The sequence below is a fragment of the Vombatus ursinus genome, unplaced genomic scaffold (assembly GCF_900497805.2).
Source record: "Vombatus ursinus unplaced genomic scaffold, bare-nosed wombat genome assembly UNPS02003292.1, whole genome shotgun sequence".
NCBI lineage: Eukaryota > Metazoa > Chordata > Mammalia > Diprotodontia > Vombatidae > Vombatus > Vombatus ursinus.
In genome coordinates, this window is record NW_020943070.1 from 8,998,230 (window position 1) to 9,017,468 (window position 19,239).

At 48.4% G+C, this 19,239-nt stretch overlaps 1 protein-coding gene and 1 long non-coding RNA gene across 4 annotated transcripts in view; both read left to right on the forward strand.

The window, feature by feature from the left end:
• PRDM4 (PR/SET domain 4) overlaps positions 1-13,049 on the forward strand; it is a 41,926-nt gene extending 28,877 nt beyond the window's left edge. Inside the window, exons 9-14 of one of the 3 annotated variants that reach the window (XR_003570143.1) lie at positions 9,447-9,574; positions 10,747-11,061; positions 11,204-11,372; positions 11,673-11,993; positions 12,063-12,285; positions 12,667-13,049. Coding sequence is in view for 2 of the 3 variants with exons in the window: in XM_027873773.1 (XP_027729574.1) it covers positions 9,447-9,574; positions 10,747-11,061; positions 11,204-11,372; positions 11,673-11,993; positions 12,063-12,105 (976 nt within the window). In the remaining variant the exon portion in view is untranslated. Of the gene's footprint in view, positions 1-9,446; positions 9,575-10,746; positions 11,062-11,203; positions 11,373-11,672; positions 11,994-12,062 lie in introns of all 3 variants that reach the window. The other 2 variants (XM_027873773.1, XM_027873783.1) reach the window with 2 other exon arrangements.
• Positions 13,050-13,573: 524 nt separating this feature from the next.
• LOC114051432 overlaps positions 13,574-19,239 on the forward strand; it is an 8,574-nt gene continuing 2,908 nt past the window's right edge. The window contains exons 1-2 of the long non-coding RNA XR_003570144.1: positions 13,574-13,657; positions 14,105-14,413. This is a non-coding gene — a long non-coding RNA (uncharacterized LOC114051432). The remainder of the gene's footprint in view (positions 13,658-14,104; positions 14,414-19,239) is intronic.

A 19,239-nucleotide genomic window follows, 5' to 3' on the forward strand; every position in this document is an offset into this window, starting at 1 on the left:
ATGCTTGAATTGTTTCTTTCTGGCTGCTTGTAGTATTTTCTCCTTGACCTGGGAACTCTGGAATTTGGCTACAATATTCCTAGGAGTTCGCCTTTGGGGATCTCTTTCAGGAGGAGATGGGTAGATTCTTTCAATTTCTATTTTGCCCTCTGGTTCTAAAATATCAGGACAGTTTTCCTGGATAATTTCTTGAAAGATTATGTCTAGGCTATTTTTTTCATCATGGCTTTCAGATAGTCCAATAGTTTTTAAATTCTCTCTCCTGGATCTATTTTCCAGGTCAGTTTTTCCAATGAGATATTTTACATTGTTTTCTGATTTTTCATTCTTTTGGATTTGTTTTACAGTGTCTTGATTTCTCATAAAGTCACTAGCTTCCAAGTGCTCTGTTCTAATTTTTAGGGAAGTATTTTCTTTAGTAATCTTTTGGACTTCCTTTTCCATTTGGCCAATTTTGTTTTTTAGGGCATTCTTCTCCTCATTGCCTTTTTGGACCTCTTTAGCCATTTGGGTTAGGCTATTTTTTAAGGTGTTATTTTCTTCAGTATTTTTTTGGGTCTCCTTTAGCAGATGTTGACTTGTTTTTTGTGATTTTCTTGCATCACTCTCATTTCTCTTCCCAATTTTTCCTCTACTTCTCTTACTTGCTTCTCAAAATCCCTTTTGAGTTCTTCCAAAGCCTGGGACTGATTCATATTTTTCTTGGAGACTTTGGATGTAGGAGCTTTGACTTTGTTTTCTTCTGATTGTATGTTTTGATCTTCTTTGTCACCAAAGTAAGATAATATAGTCTGACTCTTTTTGCACTACTTACTCATGATCCCAGTCAATTACTTGAGTTTTAAACTCTTTGTTAAGGTAGGAGTCTGCTTCTAATGTGGAGAATATACTGTCCCAAGCTTCGGGGGTTTGTACAGCTGTTTTCAGAGGTACTTCTAGGGACCTGTAAATTTTCAGTTCTTCCAAGGTGGTATGATAAGGGGCGAGGTGTTTCCTCTCCACCACCACAACAAGCTCCACCAGACCAGCACTCCTCCTTGCCCCAGGACCGCCCCTCAGAACTGTGACCCAGATCCAAGCACAGGCACAGCAAGGGATTCCTGCCTCAGCACTGGCAGAGAGATCCCTGCAGTCCCGCTCAGATCAGCCTCTCGATTCCCCTCAGTCCGTGGGCCGGGAGCTCAGGAGGCAGCTGCTGCCCCAGAGGCCACACTCATGACTTGTGGCTGAGACCTAGCTCCTTCTCTCACCGAAGTCACAGACTTTTCCAACTGACCTTCTAAGTTGTCTTTGGCGTTCATAGGTTGAGAAGTCTGGAAACCACCACAGCCTCCAGAGATTCAGTCCTCTGAGGCCTGCTCCAGCATCGCTGGGGCCAGCGCCCCCACGCTTTCCCCGCCCAGCACGATATACCTTTCTGATCAACCATCCAGGTTGTCTTGGGATGGAAATTTGTTTCACTCTTGTCTTTTTGTGGGTTCTGCTGCTTTAGAATTTGTTTAGAGCCATTTTTTACAGGTATTTGGAGAGGTTTGGGGGAGAGCTCAAGCAAATCACTGCTTTCACTCTGCCATCTTGGCTCTGCCCTGCCCCCCCCCCATTACTTTCCCTGAGTGTGAGAGGGATGGAGACCACAGAGGAGCTTCTCTTTCCCCTCCTTGTTTCATGGACGCTGGAAATCTTCCTTAAACCTCTTATGTCCTTTGTATTCTTTTTTCAAAACTTTCCTTAACAGCTCCATTCCTAAAGTCTCTATATTTCAGTAATATCCTGACTATCTATAGAATTGCATTTTTCCTTTAGCTCAAGAAGTTGTTAGTCCAGACCAAAGGCTTAACTAAACTTTTACTTCTTCAGCTGTCTGGTACATTTCAACTCAGGTGACTTTTTCATTAATTTACCTATAAAAACTAAACTCTGTTGAATTATTGCTTGGTTAGTTATGATTCTGATAGACTCTAGGAGGTGAAAGTACCTATCTCTCCTTCTCTCCCAGAAAGGGAGATAGACTTGCACTATGGGCTTCCAGTCCCAGTATACGAAGATGTTTCTGTGGGACAAATCCCTCAAACAATCCATTAAGCTGTTCTTAGTCGTTACAAAAATCTCTAAACCACAACCTTTCAGGGCAGAAACCCTGGCTCCTGTTGGGGCGCAGGAGGGCTGGGGAGGCTCCAGAGTTCTCTCAGGCCTGGTTAGCAACTTACAAAAGCCTGGTCTACTCAAACGATGATTAAGTCAACTCAGAGCTTTTTATTTTTGGGAGGGAGGCAATTGGGATTCAGTGATTTGTCCAGGGTCACAAAGCTAGTGTCTGAAGCTGGATTTGAACTCGGGTTCTCCTGACTTCATGGCCTGTGCCTGCGCTCTATCCAGTGCTCCTCCTAGCTGCCTCTCAAAGCATTTTCCTAAATTAAATTGTATTTCCTCTTCTCTTTTCTGTATACTTACTCTTTACTTTTTAAAAATCTGGAGAGAGTGAATATTCTGTAATTTCCTAATCGAGAGTTGCTTTTTTCAATTCTTAACATTTCTTATACAGTTTTTACAGTGGTAACATATATTTTTAAACATTAATTACTGACATTCTATATTGATTGCATTCAATGCCAGTATTAAGAAACCTTGATCAATGTATACTTGTATTCTTTACACGTATTGCCCTGATTTCAGCTGTAATGATCTTGTGATCTTGTCCCCTTTGCTTTACAAGGGGATTTAGGTCGAAGGGGAAAGGAAAGCGTCACAGAAGGGGGACCCCATGGAGTCAGACCTACTCATTAGGACCGATTCAGAGGCTCTTGTGTCTAGCGAATGTGTCCCTAACCTTACGGCTTACATGGGGTTCGCTGTTGTGGGGAAAGGAATGAGAGTAATGGGCTAGGACCTCATGTTCTGAGAAAACTAAAAATCCTTCCTCAGAACCAGTGGCCCCTTCGCCTTCCCAGCCCTCTCACGCAGTGCTGTTTCTCTGGGAGCGTCCAGATCCATTCCCCTTTCATTCTTGAGGTCCCTTTTCTTTCTACAATCTATGGCAACTTGGCCCTTCCTTCCTCAGTAAAAAGGAGATTTTGGGATGTTCCCCGAAGGCTTCTGTGTGAGGGAGCCCCGAATGGTTTGGACTGACGCCTCCTGCACTACAGCAGTGACAGCTTGTTCCCCTGTTTCTCTAAATCGGGCAGCATCCTTCAGCTGGCCTGTAGGCATCCCATGCTATCTAGGGTCTCCTTTATGGACATGCCTTATTTCTGCTAATGATTAACAAAGTACGTGTCAACAGTGCATGCCTCGTGAGGGTTGGTGGCTCTAATCTCGCGTACAGTTCAGCCCTTTTGCACAGCCTGTCAAAAATGATCAGGCTTCTCACCCTCCTCCTGCACCATCTCCTGGAACTCAGTCCGGTTCTCTGGACGAGCTGTGCACTCATTCAGACAGCTAAGCAAAGACTGCCTGGCCTGCTCCCATCTGATATCATCCGCGTCGTTGGGGTCCCAGTGTGAGTCTTGTAAAGACCGACTGGGGAGACCCTTGGGGTCAGAAACTCCTCCTCCCACCGAGCCAACCTATTTGTTGCTTCTGTGATGGCTATCTCTCTCCTGAGGAGGAGAGTCATTGTTAAATCAGTTACATCTTCCCAAGTAGGATTATAACTTTTAACTGTGATTTCAAAGTGCTATAACTGCTCCGGGGTCCTCATCAAATTTAGGAATTAACTTCTCCAGGTGGAGGGGTCCAAGGGCCTGAAAGGCTGGTGTTGCCTAATAAAAACTACATTGCTCCTTCGAGCAGGACTCACTTTTTTTGAAGGGGAAAAATGCCATCAGATGTTTTAAATTTACTTAAAGGATAAGTTAATTTGTTTCATAAATACTGATAGTCTAACTGATTTAGGTTTTTATCTTCCAAGATTAATCTTAAATCTTTCAGGTTTTCATAATCAAAAGTTTCAAACTGAAGCCAGAATAATTCACCAACTGAATTTTTCCCTGTTTTAAACCAGATGCTACAAAACCTAATTGCTTGGGTTTTTTTTTTTTTTTTAAATCATGCCTGGCTCAGTTGAGAGTTCTCCTGTATCCCATGCTTCAAAGGGCTTCTCCAAAGGAGCTGCCTTTGGCACATTATTTTTGCTAATTCTCTCTCCATTAAAAAAAAAAAAAAAAGAAAGATTCTTAAATCTGACCTAGGAAAATCTGTGACACAGAAAGACAGTTAATTTGGTCTTCCCTCTGACCTTAGCTTGAGGCTTCAGTAGCAGCCTCTGGATTTTACTTTCCTTTATCAGGTAAAGTACCTCTTCTGCTTGGAGAAATTAAAAAGATTTTATTTCTTTATTTTTACTGGTTCTGTTTCCAGCTCAGCTTTCTGAGTGACCAGTAGAGATATGATTCCAAGAATGCCCTTCTAAGATAGGGTTTGTTTTTTCAGGAGGTGCTCCCCAAGGGGCCACATGGTTTAGCCAAATGGCCTAGTCATGGGCCTGGTGCTCGGTTTATGAATCTGGTTTATTAATCTAATAAGATCCCAGGATTCTCCTTGCAGGGATCCGTTCCTAACTGTTCAAGGTGTCAACGACGACAAAAAAAAAAAACAAACAAAAAAACCCAAAACTTGATGCCCGTTTCTTAGCACCAGAATTAGTGGTCAGTTAGTGGCCAAGGAAAAACCTGTTGGTGCTTTTGGTACAACGAGAACCTCCTGGGAGAGGATTCCCCATTGACCATGGTTTTCTATAACTGGGTTCCCAGTGCCGTGCTCACCCAACATAGGTGCTACTGCTAATGGGTTCAGTCCTTTGTCTGGAGACGCGGTTTATAAGCCGATGGAAGGTTCTCTCCCAAAGTGTGTTCAAGGGGCATTGTCACTCAGTACCCCTGATGAAACTACAGCTAGAGCAAAGAAAAGCCTGCTTCTGTTACCATGCACCCCAGGCCGATTTGATCATGAGGGAAAATTGCCTTACACACATTCACACACATAAAAAGACAGATCCCCTTTAGGCCAATAGTGGGATACAAATCAATTTGGTCTGTTCCCCTAGGACCCCCACTAGGAGACTAGACAGTGATGGTTCAATGGGTCCTTCTCAATTCCCAAAGCTAAAAAACAAAACAAACAAAAAAACCACCAGTAGGATACTTTGTAACTCTCTGGCTAGAAACATCAGGAACTTCTCAATTCTCCAGAAAGTCTTGGAGCTCACCAAGGAAGCAAACTAGTGCCTACTCTTCTGGTAGAAATATGAGACTTTCTCATTTTGTAAGCTTGGAAGAATGCTGAAAATTGGTGCACACCCAAACCAACCCCCTGATTATCTCCCCCAGTCCTATGTGGAGAGACAAATGATTCCCTTCACAGGCAGTCCAGGGAATAGAACTGGGTTTTTACTGTCAATTATTTCCAAAAATGTACACAAAGTTGCAGCTTTTAATGCAAAAATATCCACAAGGGGGTACTTACCTCCTTGCCCAGAGATCTTGGGTTTCAGGGGAGAGTCCGGTCACAGCCACAATTCCCTAAAAAAAAAAAAAAAACACTCGTCAGGTGGAAAATGTTCACCCGGGCCCAAAGAAGCGCAAGATTCTTCTAAGGACCTGGGGGACCTGGCCTTCACCCTAAAATCCCCCATGCCAAAACTGTAACAAGTAAAAATGGCGCTGAAGCATAGTTTTCTCTAGGGCAGGATGGCATTTTAGTAACAGTAACTTGTATACTGTTAGTAAAAAGGTCTCGCTGGCACCTCAGCAAAAAACCAGGGCATGAGCAATTTCTTAGGCTAGCAGTAACCAATAAACTGGGTTCGTGGCCTCTCTGGATGACCAAAGACCCCAAGTGAGGGCCACCAGGGTCTTTTAAACCTAGGTGTGTCTTCCTTCCGATTGGCCCAACAGTCCATCATTGGGACCGCCCTCGGCAAAGGTAAGACAAGCCCAATTGGTAGGCAGGTTGGCCTTCAGGTGTGGATGCTCACACCCCTCCCTGGCAGTGAAGGAATGCTAATTGTTTGATGGGCATCAACTGCCCATAGTAATCTTGGTCAGAAAATCAGGACCATCCCAAATGGGATCCCCCTGGTTTTGTCTTCCTTGTGGAGATTAAGTTACCCCTCCTTTCAGCAAGGAGGCAGAAAGACAGGAGAATAGTTCCCTGGGGAGGGGCCCAGCCCCAACTGGTTAACAAACAGGTGCTTTGGGGGGCTGAAGTGCTCAGGTTACACCCTTTAGGAACTTCCCGTGATCTCGACTGAGACATGGGGTCTGACAAAACATCCCCGTTTGTCAGGATGGATTTCAGATGAATCTGATGCAGCATAATACTAATGCTCCCCAGATCTCAGTGTGAGGGGCTGCTTAAATTCACTGTTAACCTAAACGTAATTCCCTTGAGTTGTGAACAGTGTATCTTAATTTATCCAGTTAGTGTGGAAAACCGTAGTTATCCTGGAGTATGTTTCATAAGTGGGGACGTTACGGAATCTCAGAGTTGAGAGAGTTGGCAGGGACCCCTCCCCCTGCCCTGCCATCCCGGCTCTGCTGGAAGGCTCCAGGGGGTGTGGCATCTCCAGTTCATACCCATTGCGTCTGCTTCCACCCTCAGGTCAGAAGGAACAGGTGTGATCCCTCCCCTGGGGTCTTCTTTCGGCTCCAGACCCACCCAGTTCCCTCAGCTGATTCTCATGTGACGTAGACTCAAGGCCCTTCTCTGGACACCCCGCCCACTCATTCTTGTCCTTATGCTGGTGGCCAGACCTCGGCCCAGTCCTCCAGATGAGCATGATGAGAACACAGTACTGAACGTCATCATTCCCTCTTCCTGGCAGCTGGGCCCCTCCTAATGCAGCCTGGGATTGCCTGGGCTCTTTGGCCTCTATAGCTGACTGCTGACTCATTAGTGATCCACTAACACCCTCAGATCCTTTTCAGAACTCTTCTCTAAGCATCTTGTACTTGTAAAGTTGGGTTTTTCCAACTTGAGTACAAGACTTTACATTTCTCACTATTTAATTTCATCTTATTCGATTTATCCCAGTGCCGTGGCTTTTTAAGACCTTTTTGGGTGCTGTGTCATCCACTGTAGTTCTTTAAGCCTTTCTCTAAGTCATTGATAAAACTGTTAACCAGACCAGGGTGGAGGCTGACCCCTGGAGCACTCCACTGGAGACCTTGGTCATTTACCATCCACCATTTCTGCTTGACCACTTCTCAAGGCATTTAAATTGTGTCATCCTCTAATCCATCTCTATCCCCAAATGCTAAGTTAAAGCTTTGCCAGGGCCCGTGTGTCCCATATCTAGAGCATTCCCCTTGTCTGCCCTGGGCCAGTATTGTCAGAAAAAGGCACCGAGGACAGCCTGTCAGGTCCGTTCCTGGGGCGGCCGGGCCAGTTTTGGGGAGGCCCTGCTCCCATCTCTCCAGTGAGCCATTCTGGGACTTTCCCAGGAATCAGTCAGCGGGCTCGCCGGCCTATTCTCTGACTTTTTTGAAAATCCAGACGTTCACCTCTCCAGGCTTGTGCTCCCTGCCTCCTTTTCTATGGTCTTTCATGCCATGGGTTCATGCTTCTTCCTGAGCCGGGCACAGGCCTCTGCATGGCGGCCCCTCCCTATCGGGCCCTTTGGTCCTCCCATTCCCAGGGCAGCAGCTCCGCCTCTCCTGGGCGGCTTTGTTCCGCTCAGCCCCAGGGAAGGCCCCAGTCTGCCCTTCACTCCTGGGACTCATTTCTCTCCTGTTTTGGTCAAACCCTCTCTTCTTATTGTGGCTTCTCTGTCCACCTCCGCTCTTTCTGAGCTCTGGCATCCCCCTTCTTACAGGACGCTGCTCTTGTGGTCATCTGCTGCCGGGCCTTGCTTCCCATCTGAGTTAGAATGTGAGCTCCCTGAGGGCAGGGAGTGTCTGACTTTCTGTTTGACTCCACTGGGCCTAGCACTTAGTAAGCTTCCTTCATTCCTTCCCACACTCCTCCTTCCTCCCCTCCAGTGACCGCTCCTTGTCATGACTCCATGACCTTGACTTCCCCTCTGGGTCCTGGATGTTCTCATGCGGTCACACGAGTCGCCTTGTTAGGAGATGGTGCTACTGCTCCTTCCCCTTTCATTTATCCCATTTTACAGCTGTCTCCTCTATTCGATTTTGTCTCCTATGAGTTTGGGGATGTCAACTACTTTTCTTCTTCCGTCTTTGTAGCCATTAGAGTGTAAGCTCCTTGAAGGCAGGGACTGTCTTCTGCCTCTTTTTGTGTCTCTGGTGCTTAGAGCACTGCCTGGCACAGGGCGGGCACTTAATGTTTGTTGACTGACTGGTATCTGACTTGAGAAGTGTCTCATCTATAAAATGAGCTGGAGAAGGAGATAGTAAACCACTCCACTCACTGTCTCTGCCAAGGAAACCCCACATGGTGTCACAAAGAATCAAACATGACTGAAACGACTTCCCCCATCTTCTTCCCCGTCCTTTGTCATTGGAAGTCCTTTTTGATGAGGTGTGCAAGGCGCCTGCAGATACATTCTTAGCAGCCTTGTTTGGGGGTTTTTCTTGGGCCAGGCATCTGTCATCCCTCTGTTTTAAACTGGGGTTCAGGAGTCCAAACCCCAGTTCTCAGACACCCACCTCAGCCAGTGCCCAATCTCCAAATGTATTTTTCTCTTCTGTGTCCTTTGCCTGCAGTGGGCAGCGGGGATGGAAAGCACAGCCTGTGCCCTTGAGGTCTTCAGTCTCTTGTCCAGCCCTTCACAGATGCTGGCAACCTCGGTCGGTCTCGTCTGTGTTCAGGTGAATTGCCGGCAGGAGGGCGCTGGCGTCTGCTTGGCTAGGTCGTGGGGACCTGCCCCCGGAAGCCATCAGTTTTGCCATCTGTCATCACAGCCTCTGTTCCCCTGAGCAGGGAATCCTGGCTTTCTCCTCCTCTTTGCCCCTTCCCTGTGGATCTCTGCCGAGAGCTGCCGTGCCCGGTATGTGGTGTCTGCCCTCCTCGGGAGGACTTCTTCCTCACCGTGGCAGCACGGGCCTCAGGCCTGTTCTTAACCCCCCCTCGTATGGCATTCCTTTCCTTTCTCTTTGTCCCGTGTAACAATCTGCTGCTATCTCAGGTGCTGATGTAATGAGTCCTGTGGTACTGGGAGACAAGTAAGTTCCGTGTCCTGGCCTGGCATTCCTTTGGTTGATTTTACTTGTGACAGTTCAGACACTGAGCATCTCACCTGGAGCACACGTTGGGGTCTGGGAGGAACACCAGGTTCCCTCCTTTTTTGGGGGGTTTATTTCTCATTAGGGCACCCCTTCTCGTGATCAGGGAGCTGGTGTCCCAAGGGGAATCCTGTTTGGAGGTAAATACGTGCCTTCAGTGATCGTGGAGAAGCCTCAGCAATGGCCTTGTGGTGTTGGCTTGTGTGTGCTTTTGACATTTCCAAATCCCGAGCCTGACCGGTTCTCAAATGTGTGGTGTTACAGGAACCGGGAAGAACAAAATCTGGTCGCTTATCCTCACGATGGAAAAATCTACTTCTGCACCTCCCAGGATATCCCTCCGGAAAATGAGTTGCTGTTCTATTACAGCCGGGATTACGCCCAGCAGATTGGTGAGCTGGTGCTCTGATTCCTTTTCTTTCATAAATCATGGGTACAAAGAATGGGAGGAGCAGAAATCAGCCTCGTTGCGGATACTAACTTGTGTCCCTTTGTGGCCGCCCGAGAGGCCTCAGTCTCCTTCCACAGGATGAGGATGTCCCTTCACACCCCAACCTCCGCTGGGGCCGGGCGTTGGGTGGCTCCGAACCATTGAGATTCTGGGATGGAAAGAAAGGTCAAGGCCAGGAGTGGGGAACCTGTGGCCTTCTAAAGGACAAATCCTTGTGTTAAGGGGATTCATTCTGTGAAGTTTGGGTTCAGAGAGCTGCACTTGAGGGCCTAGGGGCCGCAGGTTCCCCACCCCTGGTCAAGGCTGAGCCTTCTCCCCTCCTCTCCTGGGAGACAGTGGCAGGGAGATCTTGCATTTCTAAATGTCCACGTGTGATTCCACAGTCACACCCCACATAGTGGCGCCCTTCCCTTAGTCCACTGTGGTGACCTTCACAGGACCGTGAATGGGCAGTGGGAGGTCCACGGAGGCCGTTGAGTCCTGCCCCTTGTTTCACAGAAGAGGGGATGAGGCCCACAGGGTTGACAGTGCGCATGGGTGCCCAGGGAGCCCAGTTCTCAGACTCCAGGCCCTCTAACCATAGTGGCCTCGCACCCCGCACAGATGTTTTGTGGTCCTTGGCCCTGAGGACTAGTCGTCCCTCTCACCTTGTGCCCTGTGTGAGACCCGTGCCGTCTGCTCCGAGGTTCTGGTCCAGCCGAGGGCTGGGGCCACTGTTGACACCTGGTTGTGCCAGGTGGGAGGTGTGCCCAGAGCTGTGCCCTGCGCCTTTAGGCCCCTCCTCAGGGCAGTCCCTTGTCTAGGTGGCACGGGTGGGCTCTCACGCCGCAGCCTTCTCGTGCTTAGCCTCATTTTGACTTGCTCTAACAAGTCGGTCGTGGCCGACGCAGGAGGGACTCCCATGCCGGTGACAGAGCGCTGCGGTAAGGCCTTGTTTCCTGCCTGTACGTGTTGGCCCATCCGTCCCCATCCTGTCCGTCTGAGTGTCTGAGGAAAGCTGGGGCTGGTTCCTCGTCCCGGGTACAGAGTGGCCGGCGGCGGGTGTCCATGATGTCTCTGGTCCCAAGGTCCCGAGGCACGGATGGGGCCTAACCCAGGTGCTTTTGCCTGTAGGTGTTCCTGAGCACCCAGACGTGCACGTTTGTAACTGTGGCAAGGAGTGCAACTCCTACACAGAATTCAAAGCTCACCTGAGCAGCCACATCCACCACCACCTCCCGAGCCAGGGCCACGGCGGCGGCCACGGGCCCAACCACAGCAAGGAGAGGAAGTGGAAGTGCTCCATGTGTCCGCAGGCGTTCATCTCGCCATCCAAGCTCCACGTGCATTTCATGGGCCACATGGGGATGAAGCCCCACAAGTGTGACTTCTGTAGCAAGGCTTTCAGCGACCCCAGCAACCTGCGCACGCACCTGAAGATCCACACAGGTGAGGAGGGGAGACCCCGGGGGGGAGGGCCCCCGACCCCCAGGCTGCCCCTGGGGCACTCCCTCCCCCCCGGGGCGGGGCCTCCTACGGGGGAGTGGGGGGGGGGCCTCACGAGCACGTCCTTTGTGCCGCTGCCATCCAGGCCAGAAGAACTACCGCTGTGCGCTGTGTGACAAGTCCTTCACCCAGAAGGCTCACCTGGAGTCGCACATGGTCATCCACACCGGCGAGAAGAATCTCAAGTGTGACTACTGTAACAAGCTCTTCATGCGGCGGCAGGACCTCAAGCAGCACGTGCTCACCCACACACAGTACGTAACGTAGGCCAGGCGGCCCGGGGCCTCTCCAGGCCTCACTTTCTGCATTTGTAAAATGGGGGAGGCTGGACCCGTTACACCCTGCATCTTGTGTGGCTCGTCGAGGATCGGGACTTGGGCAGTGATCGGCCCACCGTCGTGCTCCGTTGGTGGGGTGGGGCTCTAGCCCGGGTCTCGCCTCCAGGCACAGGGTTCTGCCAGTTCTGCCACACTTGTGGGGGTGTGTGGAGGAGCAGGGGTCGGGGCTGGCCTGAGGTCGCCTCCAAAAGCGGGCTTTCTCTTTGTGCTCCCCAGAGAGCGGCAGATTAAGTGTCCCAAGTGCGAGAAGCTCTTCCTGAGGACAAATCACTTGAAGAAGCATCTCAACTCCCACGAAGGAAAGCGCGATTACGTCTGTGAAAAGTGCTCCAAGGCTTATCTGACCAAATACCACCTCACGCGCCACCTGAAGATCTGCAAAGGCCCAGCCTCCGGCTCATCAGCCCCGGAGGAGGAGGACGACGACGACTCAGAGGAGGAGTTAGGAGACCCCGTGGGAGCCGAGGAGTGTGGGCTGAGCGGGGCAGTGTATGCCGCTGCCACCGCCGCTGCCGATGACGGCCTCCCCGCGCACAAGTGAGGCTGCCCAGAAGAGGGAGAGCCGGGACGCCCCCACCCCACCCGCTTTTTTATGTATAAATGCAGCTTTTTATTTCTTTCCAGCCAGTGGCCAGAACGGACCGAATGAGAATGGGCAGAGCGCTTGAGGAAGCCTGTATCCTCATTTCCACAGCCATGAGAGGAGAGCAGGCAGCAGGGAGAGAGCGGCAGCCTCCCAGGGCCGTGTCTGAGCCGTTTAGAGCCTCCGCTTGCAGTGACACTGAGCGAGTCAGACTGTGGCAGATGCCATCCCGATGGCACCTCGAAGGTCAGGGCTTGCCCCCTCAGCTCCCTCGGGTACGGTAGCACATCACAGAGTCACTCCTGAGGCTCCCCCCCAAAGGAAGGGTCGTGGCCTAAGGGTTGCGGTCTAACTTTGGCTGTTGTGTGGGCATTCAAAGCAGCTTTCTCCTTGGGCCCAGACTCGCCTGTCCACGTCCACCGCCAGGCTCTGGGGCACTGATGGCTCATGGGGTGGGGGGTGGGGGGTGACAGGATAGCTACCCAGGGACCACCAGCTACCTGGAGACCAAGGGACTGAGGCTAGGCAGCTGTGTACAAGGGGGGAGAGTGGACAAGGCCCCTGAAAGAGGGGCCTGCCAGGGGTTAGAGGTGGGCACCACTGGCAGAGTTCTCTTGGCCAGAGCAGTGAGGTGGTCCCTGGAACGGCCGCCAGGCAAAAACAGAGAAGGATCAGCGACATTTAGGCGAGACCCAGGAGCTTTTCCATCTGAACAGCTTTGCCTTCCAAGGAGGGGTCATGGGCCTCCAGGGCAACCTGACACCAGAGGGGCATATGAGAAACCGGGACGCGCCAGTGCCCAGGAGACAGTGTGGTGCTGCCGGCAGGCCTCTTCTCAGGCTGCCGACTCAGAGCATGGGGCGCCCTGCTGGCTGACACCGTTTCTGGTGCCAATCCCATGTAGACGAGACTGGGAAGGTATTGCTGCTATTCTATTTATTGAATGAATATATTTCATTCAAACCTGTACTCTAGGAAAAATTAAAATCAAAACCATTTTTTAAAGAAAAGGCATATTGTTTGCAAAATGTGTGTGTATGTTTAAAGCGCGGCTTGGGGAAGGAAACATCCTGTCAGCATCTAGTGGGGTTTCAGTCCAGCAGTGCTTTGGGCCATCTTCCCTGTCCTTCCCCCCGGCCACTGCTTCTTCTGTTCCTTCTGCCTTGAGCTTCTCCACATCAAGGAAGATAACATTTTATTAACAGGGGCACTGCCTTCCAACAGAAAGGTCAGTGGCTTGCCTCAATTTAACCAAAGATCAGGAATTGGCGATGCCACTCAATTTAAAAGTGTGGAACAAAGAAGAGCATGGGGCAGGTGGGAAAGTAATACGATTGGGTATAAGGTGGGCAGCATCGTGGGGGGAGGACAGCAGGACTGGTGACATTAAGGAGAGCACATGGGATCAGGACCCCCCCCCTTTAGAGGAATGCTTTGTGGGTTTAAGGGCCCAGCTGCATCCTGAGGCTGTTGATAGTGGAGCAGGAATGTGGACTCACCAGCTCCTGGGAATGAGAGAAGACCACCCTTAATTGGGCAAGGAGAAGCAGAGGATAACGTACAGATGGCATGGAGTTTCTCAGGAGCTGAAATTTCCTTGGCACGACGTGATTTACAGGTCCGGTTCCCTTAGATTTTACAGTTTTGTTTTTTGGGTTTTTTTTTTTTTTTGGCAGTTGGGGTCAAGTGACTTGCCCAGGGTCACACAGCTAGTAAGTGTCAAGTGTTTGGTCTGAGGCCGGATTTAAACTCAGGTCCTCCTGACTTCAGGGCCAGTGCTCTATCCACTGCGCCACCTAGCTGCCTCTAGAATTAGAGTTTTTTATGAGAGTGTTGAACCTCAGAACTTGGCTCAGAGTGTTTCTTCAATTAAAGGTGATCGATAGGGACAATAAACTTTGGCATCTAATTGAGAGGAAGGCAGAATTTTGGAACTCACAAGCTGCTTCACTCAGGGACAAAGAAAAGGCTCAGGTTATTATAAAAATATAGAATAAGGTAACAGAATGCAGTTACAGAGTGAAATAAAAATAGAAACTACAGCATCAGTATTTAATTTTCACAGTCCTTGGGATGCCCACGCACAGGCTGAGGGAGACCCGGCACCAGCCAGGGCAGAGTGGCCGCATCCTTTCTGAGTCGGGGCCAGGAATGTGGAGTGGCATGGCCAGTGTCTGGGAGCAGTCCAGTGAGAACAGTCAGTCGGAAGCCCGCTTTCCTCCCCAAGCACGCATTGAGTCCAACCACAGCCAGGCCTCAGTGTCCCAAAGGTGACTCGGCGTTCACATCGGGGCCTTCACTTCATGCCTTCCACAGGTTTTTGCCCCAAGACTCCATTTTTTCTGACTCTCAAGGGCAGCCTCAATCACAGAGGGTAGGTCTAGAAGGGTCTTAGCCATTTTACCCATAAAGAAACTGAGGCTTGGGGAGGGGAAGTAGTAGTAAAAATAATAGCTGATACTTAAGGTCTGTACTCTTTTGATTCTTGCAGTAACCCTGTGAGATGGGTACCACTATGTTCCCCATTTTACAGTTGAGGAAACTGAGGCAGGTAGAGGATAAGTGACATGCCTGGGGTCCTACAGGTAGTAAGTGCCTGAGGCCAGATTTGGAGTCAGGGCTTTCAGCCCTGTATCCAGCACGCTGTTCACTGCACTGTCCAGCTGTAGTACTTTGTACTTCACTCCTATGCTTAAATGGCAGCTGATTAAGTATTTGCGTTAGGCCTCAACAAATTGAGTCCAAGTGGCATCCCTTCACGTAAATTCCTTACACTCATTTTCTCATCTAATCTCTGGCTGCCACAGACTCCACCAAGGAAGCATTTTGAAGCCTTGCCTAGGTGTGGCTTCCTCATTGCAGGCTCGACCTACCCTTCCTTCCAGGGGGGAGAGGCTCCCAATCCCTGGATGCTGGTACTCTGTGCCTAGCTGCTGTAAAGCCACACAAAGAGCAAAGAAAGGAGGTGGCCGGAATGACCTTAGACTTTGGGGAACAGGGATAGGCACAAACCCTGGGCACGGCTTTATTGGGCCAACCAGGAGGCAGAGGTACACACAGCTCTTCAGCTAAACGCCAATGTGGAAAAAACAAAGCCCCGTTTCTTCCCATGCAGTTTGAAGACCCACCATCTCTTCTGTGTAGAACTTACCTTAGGGGACGCCTTAGGTGTCTCTCCCGTCCCCCGTCCCCCGTGTTCAGCTGGGAACAAGGCAAGGCTCCTAGCAAGAGCTCAGGACTTAACCTGGGCGGGCCGAGGGACAGACAGTCCAGGACCCAGCCCCAATGAAAGCCTCGCCAGTTGGCTAAGGACTGCCTCAGCAGCGCCACCGAAGGCACATACCTTGTTCCAGAAACACACAGGAGAGAGCAGCTTCTGGGCTGCCAACTTACTCCGTCCTCCAGTCTTACCCACGTGAGCAGCATCCAAGGCAGATGTGATCTGGGGGACAAATCCTCATCAAGCACCTTCGAAGAGAATCACAGATCCGGGCAGCATTCTTCTGATAGTCTGACAGCTATGTTTCAGTAGAATTTGTTTCCTTCGTAATACAACGCATTTTATTTTATGCATTTAAAAATGTTCTGGGGAAGGGGTCCTTAAGCCTCACCAGAAGAGAGCTGTGGCACGAGGAAGGTTAAAAACCCCTGATCAAATCCAACCCCCTCATTTAACAGATGAAGAAACTGAGGCCCAGAGAGATTGTGAGTTGGTTAATTATACAGCTATGCCCATTCTTTTTCAAACATTCTAATTTTGGAGAAGGGAGAATGTTTTGTGAGAAGGAAACCAATTTTGGAATAACAGACTTTGAAAATTTCAGAATATTTAACTTAATTGACTGGTTGATTTTTTTTTCTATGAACGTTGATTAAACACCTGCTATGTATAAGTAAGGTGTGTGATGAGCCCGTAAGCAGACAGGGACACATTTCATAGAATTACTCCAGAAAAGTCATGTAAAGGATGGCAAAGATGTGTAGGACCCCAGGCTCCCTCCGTAGGTAATGTAGGTGAAACCCAGTATATCTGAGGGAGTGGACCCAGCTCACGGGGTGGGCCTCTGTGGCACGCTCAGAGAGGATGCAGATGAGCGTCTCCCAGCTTTGCCAGTGCGGGTGACCTGCCTCCCCTGACCACCTGAGAGTAATCAAAGACCTGTCAGAGTAGGAGGTTCAAGGCACTGTGTGAGGCCCTGAGGATACCATGACAAAAAAGGAATGACTTCCTGTCCTCGAGATGTTTACATTCTGTTGAGAGCATCATTCATTCATTCATTCATTCATTCATTCATTCATTCAAGCATATATTCTATCTAGATCCTCATCCATTCATTTATTCAACAAAACATTTGTTAAACACCATCCCAGCACTGGGGATACAAAGACAAAAAAGTGAAATCATACTATCTTCAAGGAATTTACATTGTGTCCAGACCCTCATTCATTCATTCATTCATTCATTCAGCAAAGCATTTATTGTGCATCTAACATGTGCCAGGTAGTAGGGATAAACAGACTAAAATTTTTTTAAATGAAGTAGTTCCTGTCCTCAAAGAGCTTATATTCTCTCCAGTTCCCTAGAGAGGACCCTATGAATATAGAATAAATTCTATTCACTCATTCATTCATTCATTCATTCATTCATTCAGCAAAGCATTTATTAAACACCTGTGTGCCAGATGGGCAACTGGGTGGCACCATATTATACAAAGCACTGGGCTTGGAGTCAGAAAGACTCATCTTCCTGCGTTTAAATCTTGCCTCAGACACTTACCAGCTATGTGACCCAGGGTAAGTCACTTCACCCTGTTTGCCTCAGTTTCCTCATCTGTAAAATGAGTTGGAGTAGAAAACCACTCCAGTATCTTTGCCAAGAAAACCCCACATGGGGTCACAAAGAGTAAGATAGGACTGAAACAACTGAACAACACCATCAGCATCCTCGTGAATGTGTACCAGGACTGTGCTAGCAGCTGGGGATTAAAAAAAAAATTAAAATCCCTGCCCTCAAAGAAGAAGTGGGGACAGTTCTTTAGTTGAAGGAATGAAAATGTTCCTCTAACTTAAAAAATATGCCTGAAGAGGATAGGTAAGGGAAGTTACCTCTCTATATAAGTTACAAGCATGTTCAGATAGAATAATTTGGGAGCACAGGAAACATTCCTTGACTAAATTCCCCTGGTTTGGTGAATTCTTTTCTGCTTAATCTAAAAACCTGCCCCTGCATTCTAGCTGTTTGCACAGCTCCTGGTCAGGGTCTGGGGACCTTGGATTCTGCTGGGCAGTTGAACAACCAAGCCCTGGGCCCCTTCCATGCTGGCTAGATCCAAGGAGCAACATGGCATATGTTTTAGTGTGTCTCCATAACTCCCAGGGGTCCCACCCACATTTCAGAAATGAATTAAAATATGCTAATGCACCATGACACCTCTGTGAGGCCTTAGAACTCTTCTGTAAACCCAGGTCTAAGGAGACATCCCCAGACAGGCAAGCAGAAGAGACACTGGTGGATGGAGTTGTCCAAGCTCTAGTCTGTTTGCTTGTAAATCATCCTCTCTAGGTGTTACTTTCTTACCAACTATATGAAGTTAATTATTATTATTAACTATTATTATATTATAATTATTATTAACTGTATTAAGTTAATTATTTACTTGCTGCCAACCATCTAAGGATGTGGTTATTTTGAATGGCCCCAAGGTGGTGTAACAGCCTCAAAGATGTAAGACATAAGAACTGTTCATCACTGAACAGTTACCATCATCTCCCAGCCACCCATTTTAAGCAACATTCTATCTTACAAAATACTGGCCACTGGTCTTCGAAGGGAAAGCTGTGTGGTGCACTGGATAGAGTGCTGAGCCTGGAGTCAGGAAGACCTGAGTTCAAATCCAGCCCCAGACACTTAGCAGCTGGGTGACCCTGGACAAGTCACTTCATGCTGGTTGCCTCAGTTTCCTCATCTGTAAAATGAGCTGGAAAAGGCAATGGCAAACCCCTCCAGCATCTTTGCCAAGAAAACCCCAAATGGGGTCACAGAGAGTTGGGCATGACTAAAATGACTGAACAACAATAAGTCTTTGAAGTCCACTGTCATGAGATCTGGATCTGTATTTCTCCTCTTTGCAGACCAGAAACATAGCTAGCTGTCTTCTAAGCTAATAAATGTTTATTGATGCATTGATTCTAAGCTCAGATACAGTCTCATCCAAAGCACCATAATTACCCGTTTTCATTCGGTCTGCCCGGCACATAGTAGGTGCCCAAGAAATGTTTGCTAATTGATTGATATCAAAGAATTCTAATAGGACATACTGACACACACTGGCGAATAGACTCGGGGCAGCTCACTTAACCACTGGGTCTGGTGACTTCCATTGATAAGAGGGAGTTTTCCTTATCTGGGGGAGCCCTGTTTTCTTGAAATCTCAGGTCCAGTCTGTAATTAAGAGGAAATGGAATGAATGTGCATCACATCTACTACAGTTATTCCTTCCACATCTTGACTTTCTCCATCATGGTTTGGATATATCGTGGGTTATCATAAGGAATTAAATGGGAATTTTGGGGGAGTTTTGTGGAAGCCACAGATGACACAGAAAAAGTTTAGAAACTCAGAAATGCATAAAAGATGTGTATAATATTGTATAATATCAATATGTTTTCTCTTTTAATAACATAATAATTCAGACTTCTTCTGTGGTACAAAGGGAGAGCAAAAAAATTTTATGAAGATATTCCAGATCATGAGAGCACCATACCCCTAACCCCCGCAATGTGGAAGGGATAACTGTACTATCCTGGGAGATGGTGTGAGGGCTGGACGATACCAGAGAAAAATACTCCTGGAAAAGAAATCAGAGACAAAGCATTTACCTGAATGTACTGCTAGAGAGAGAACAGAAATGCAGTCTCTGGGCACAATGGCTTTGAAGGAGAGAACACCACCATGCTTGGACGGCTTGAAGAATACCCCTCCCTACTTTAAATGTTGCCCTGGCTTGCCTACTTTGGTTAGTCATTGCAGGGGTTCTTCACATTTTGGGGGTCATAGACCCTTTAGGGCAGTCTATGGACCCCCTTCTCTGAATATTTTTTTAGATGCCTAAATTAAGAAGATTACAAAGGAAACCAAATATATTGAAATATAGTTATATATAACTATATTAAATTCTATAACTATATAGAACTATAGAA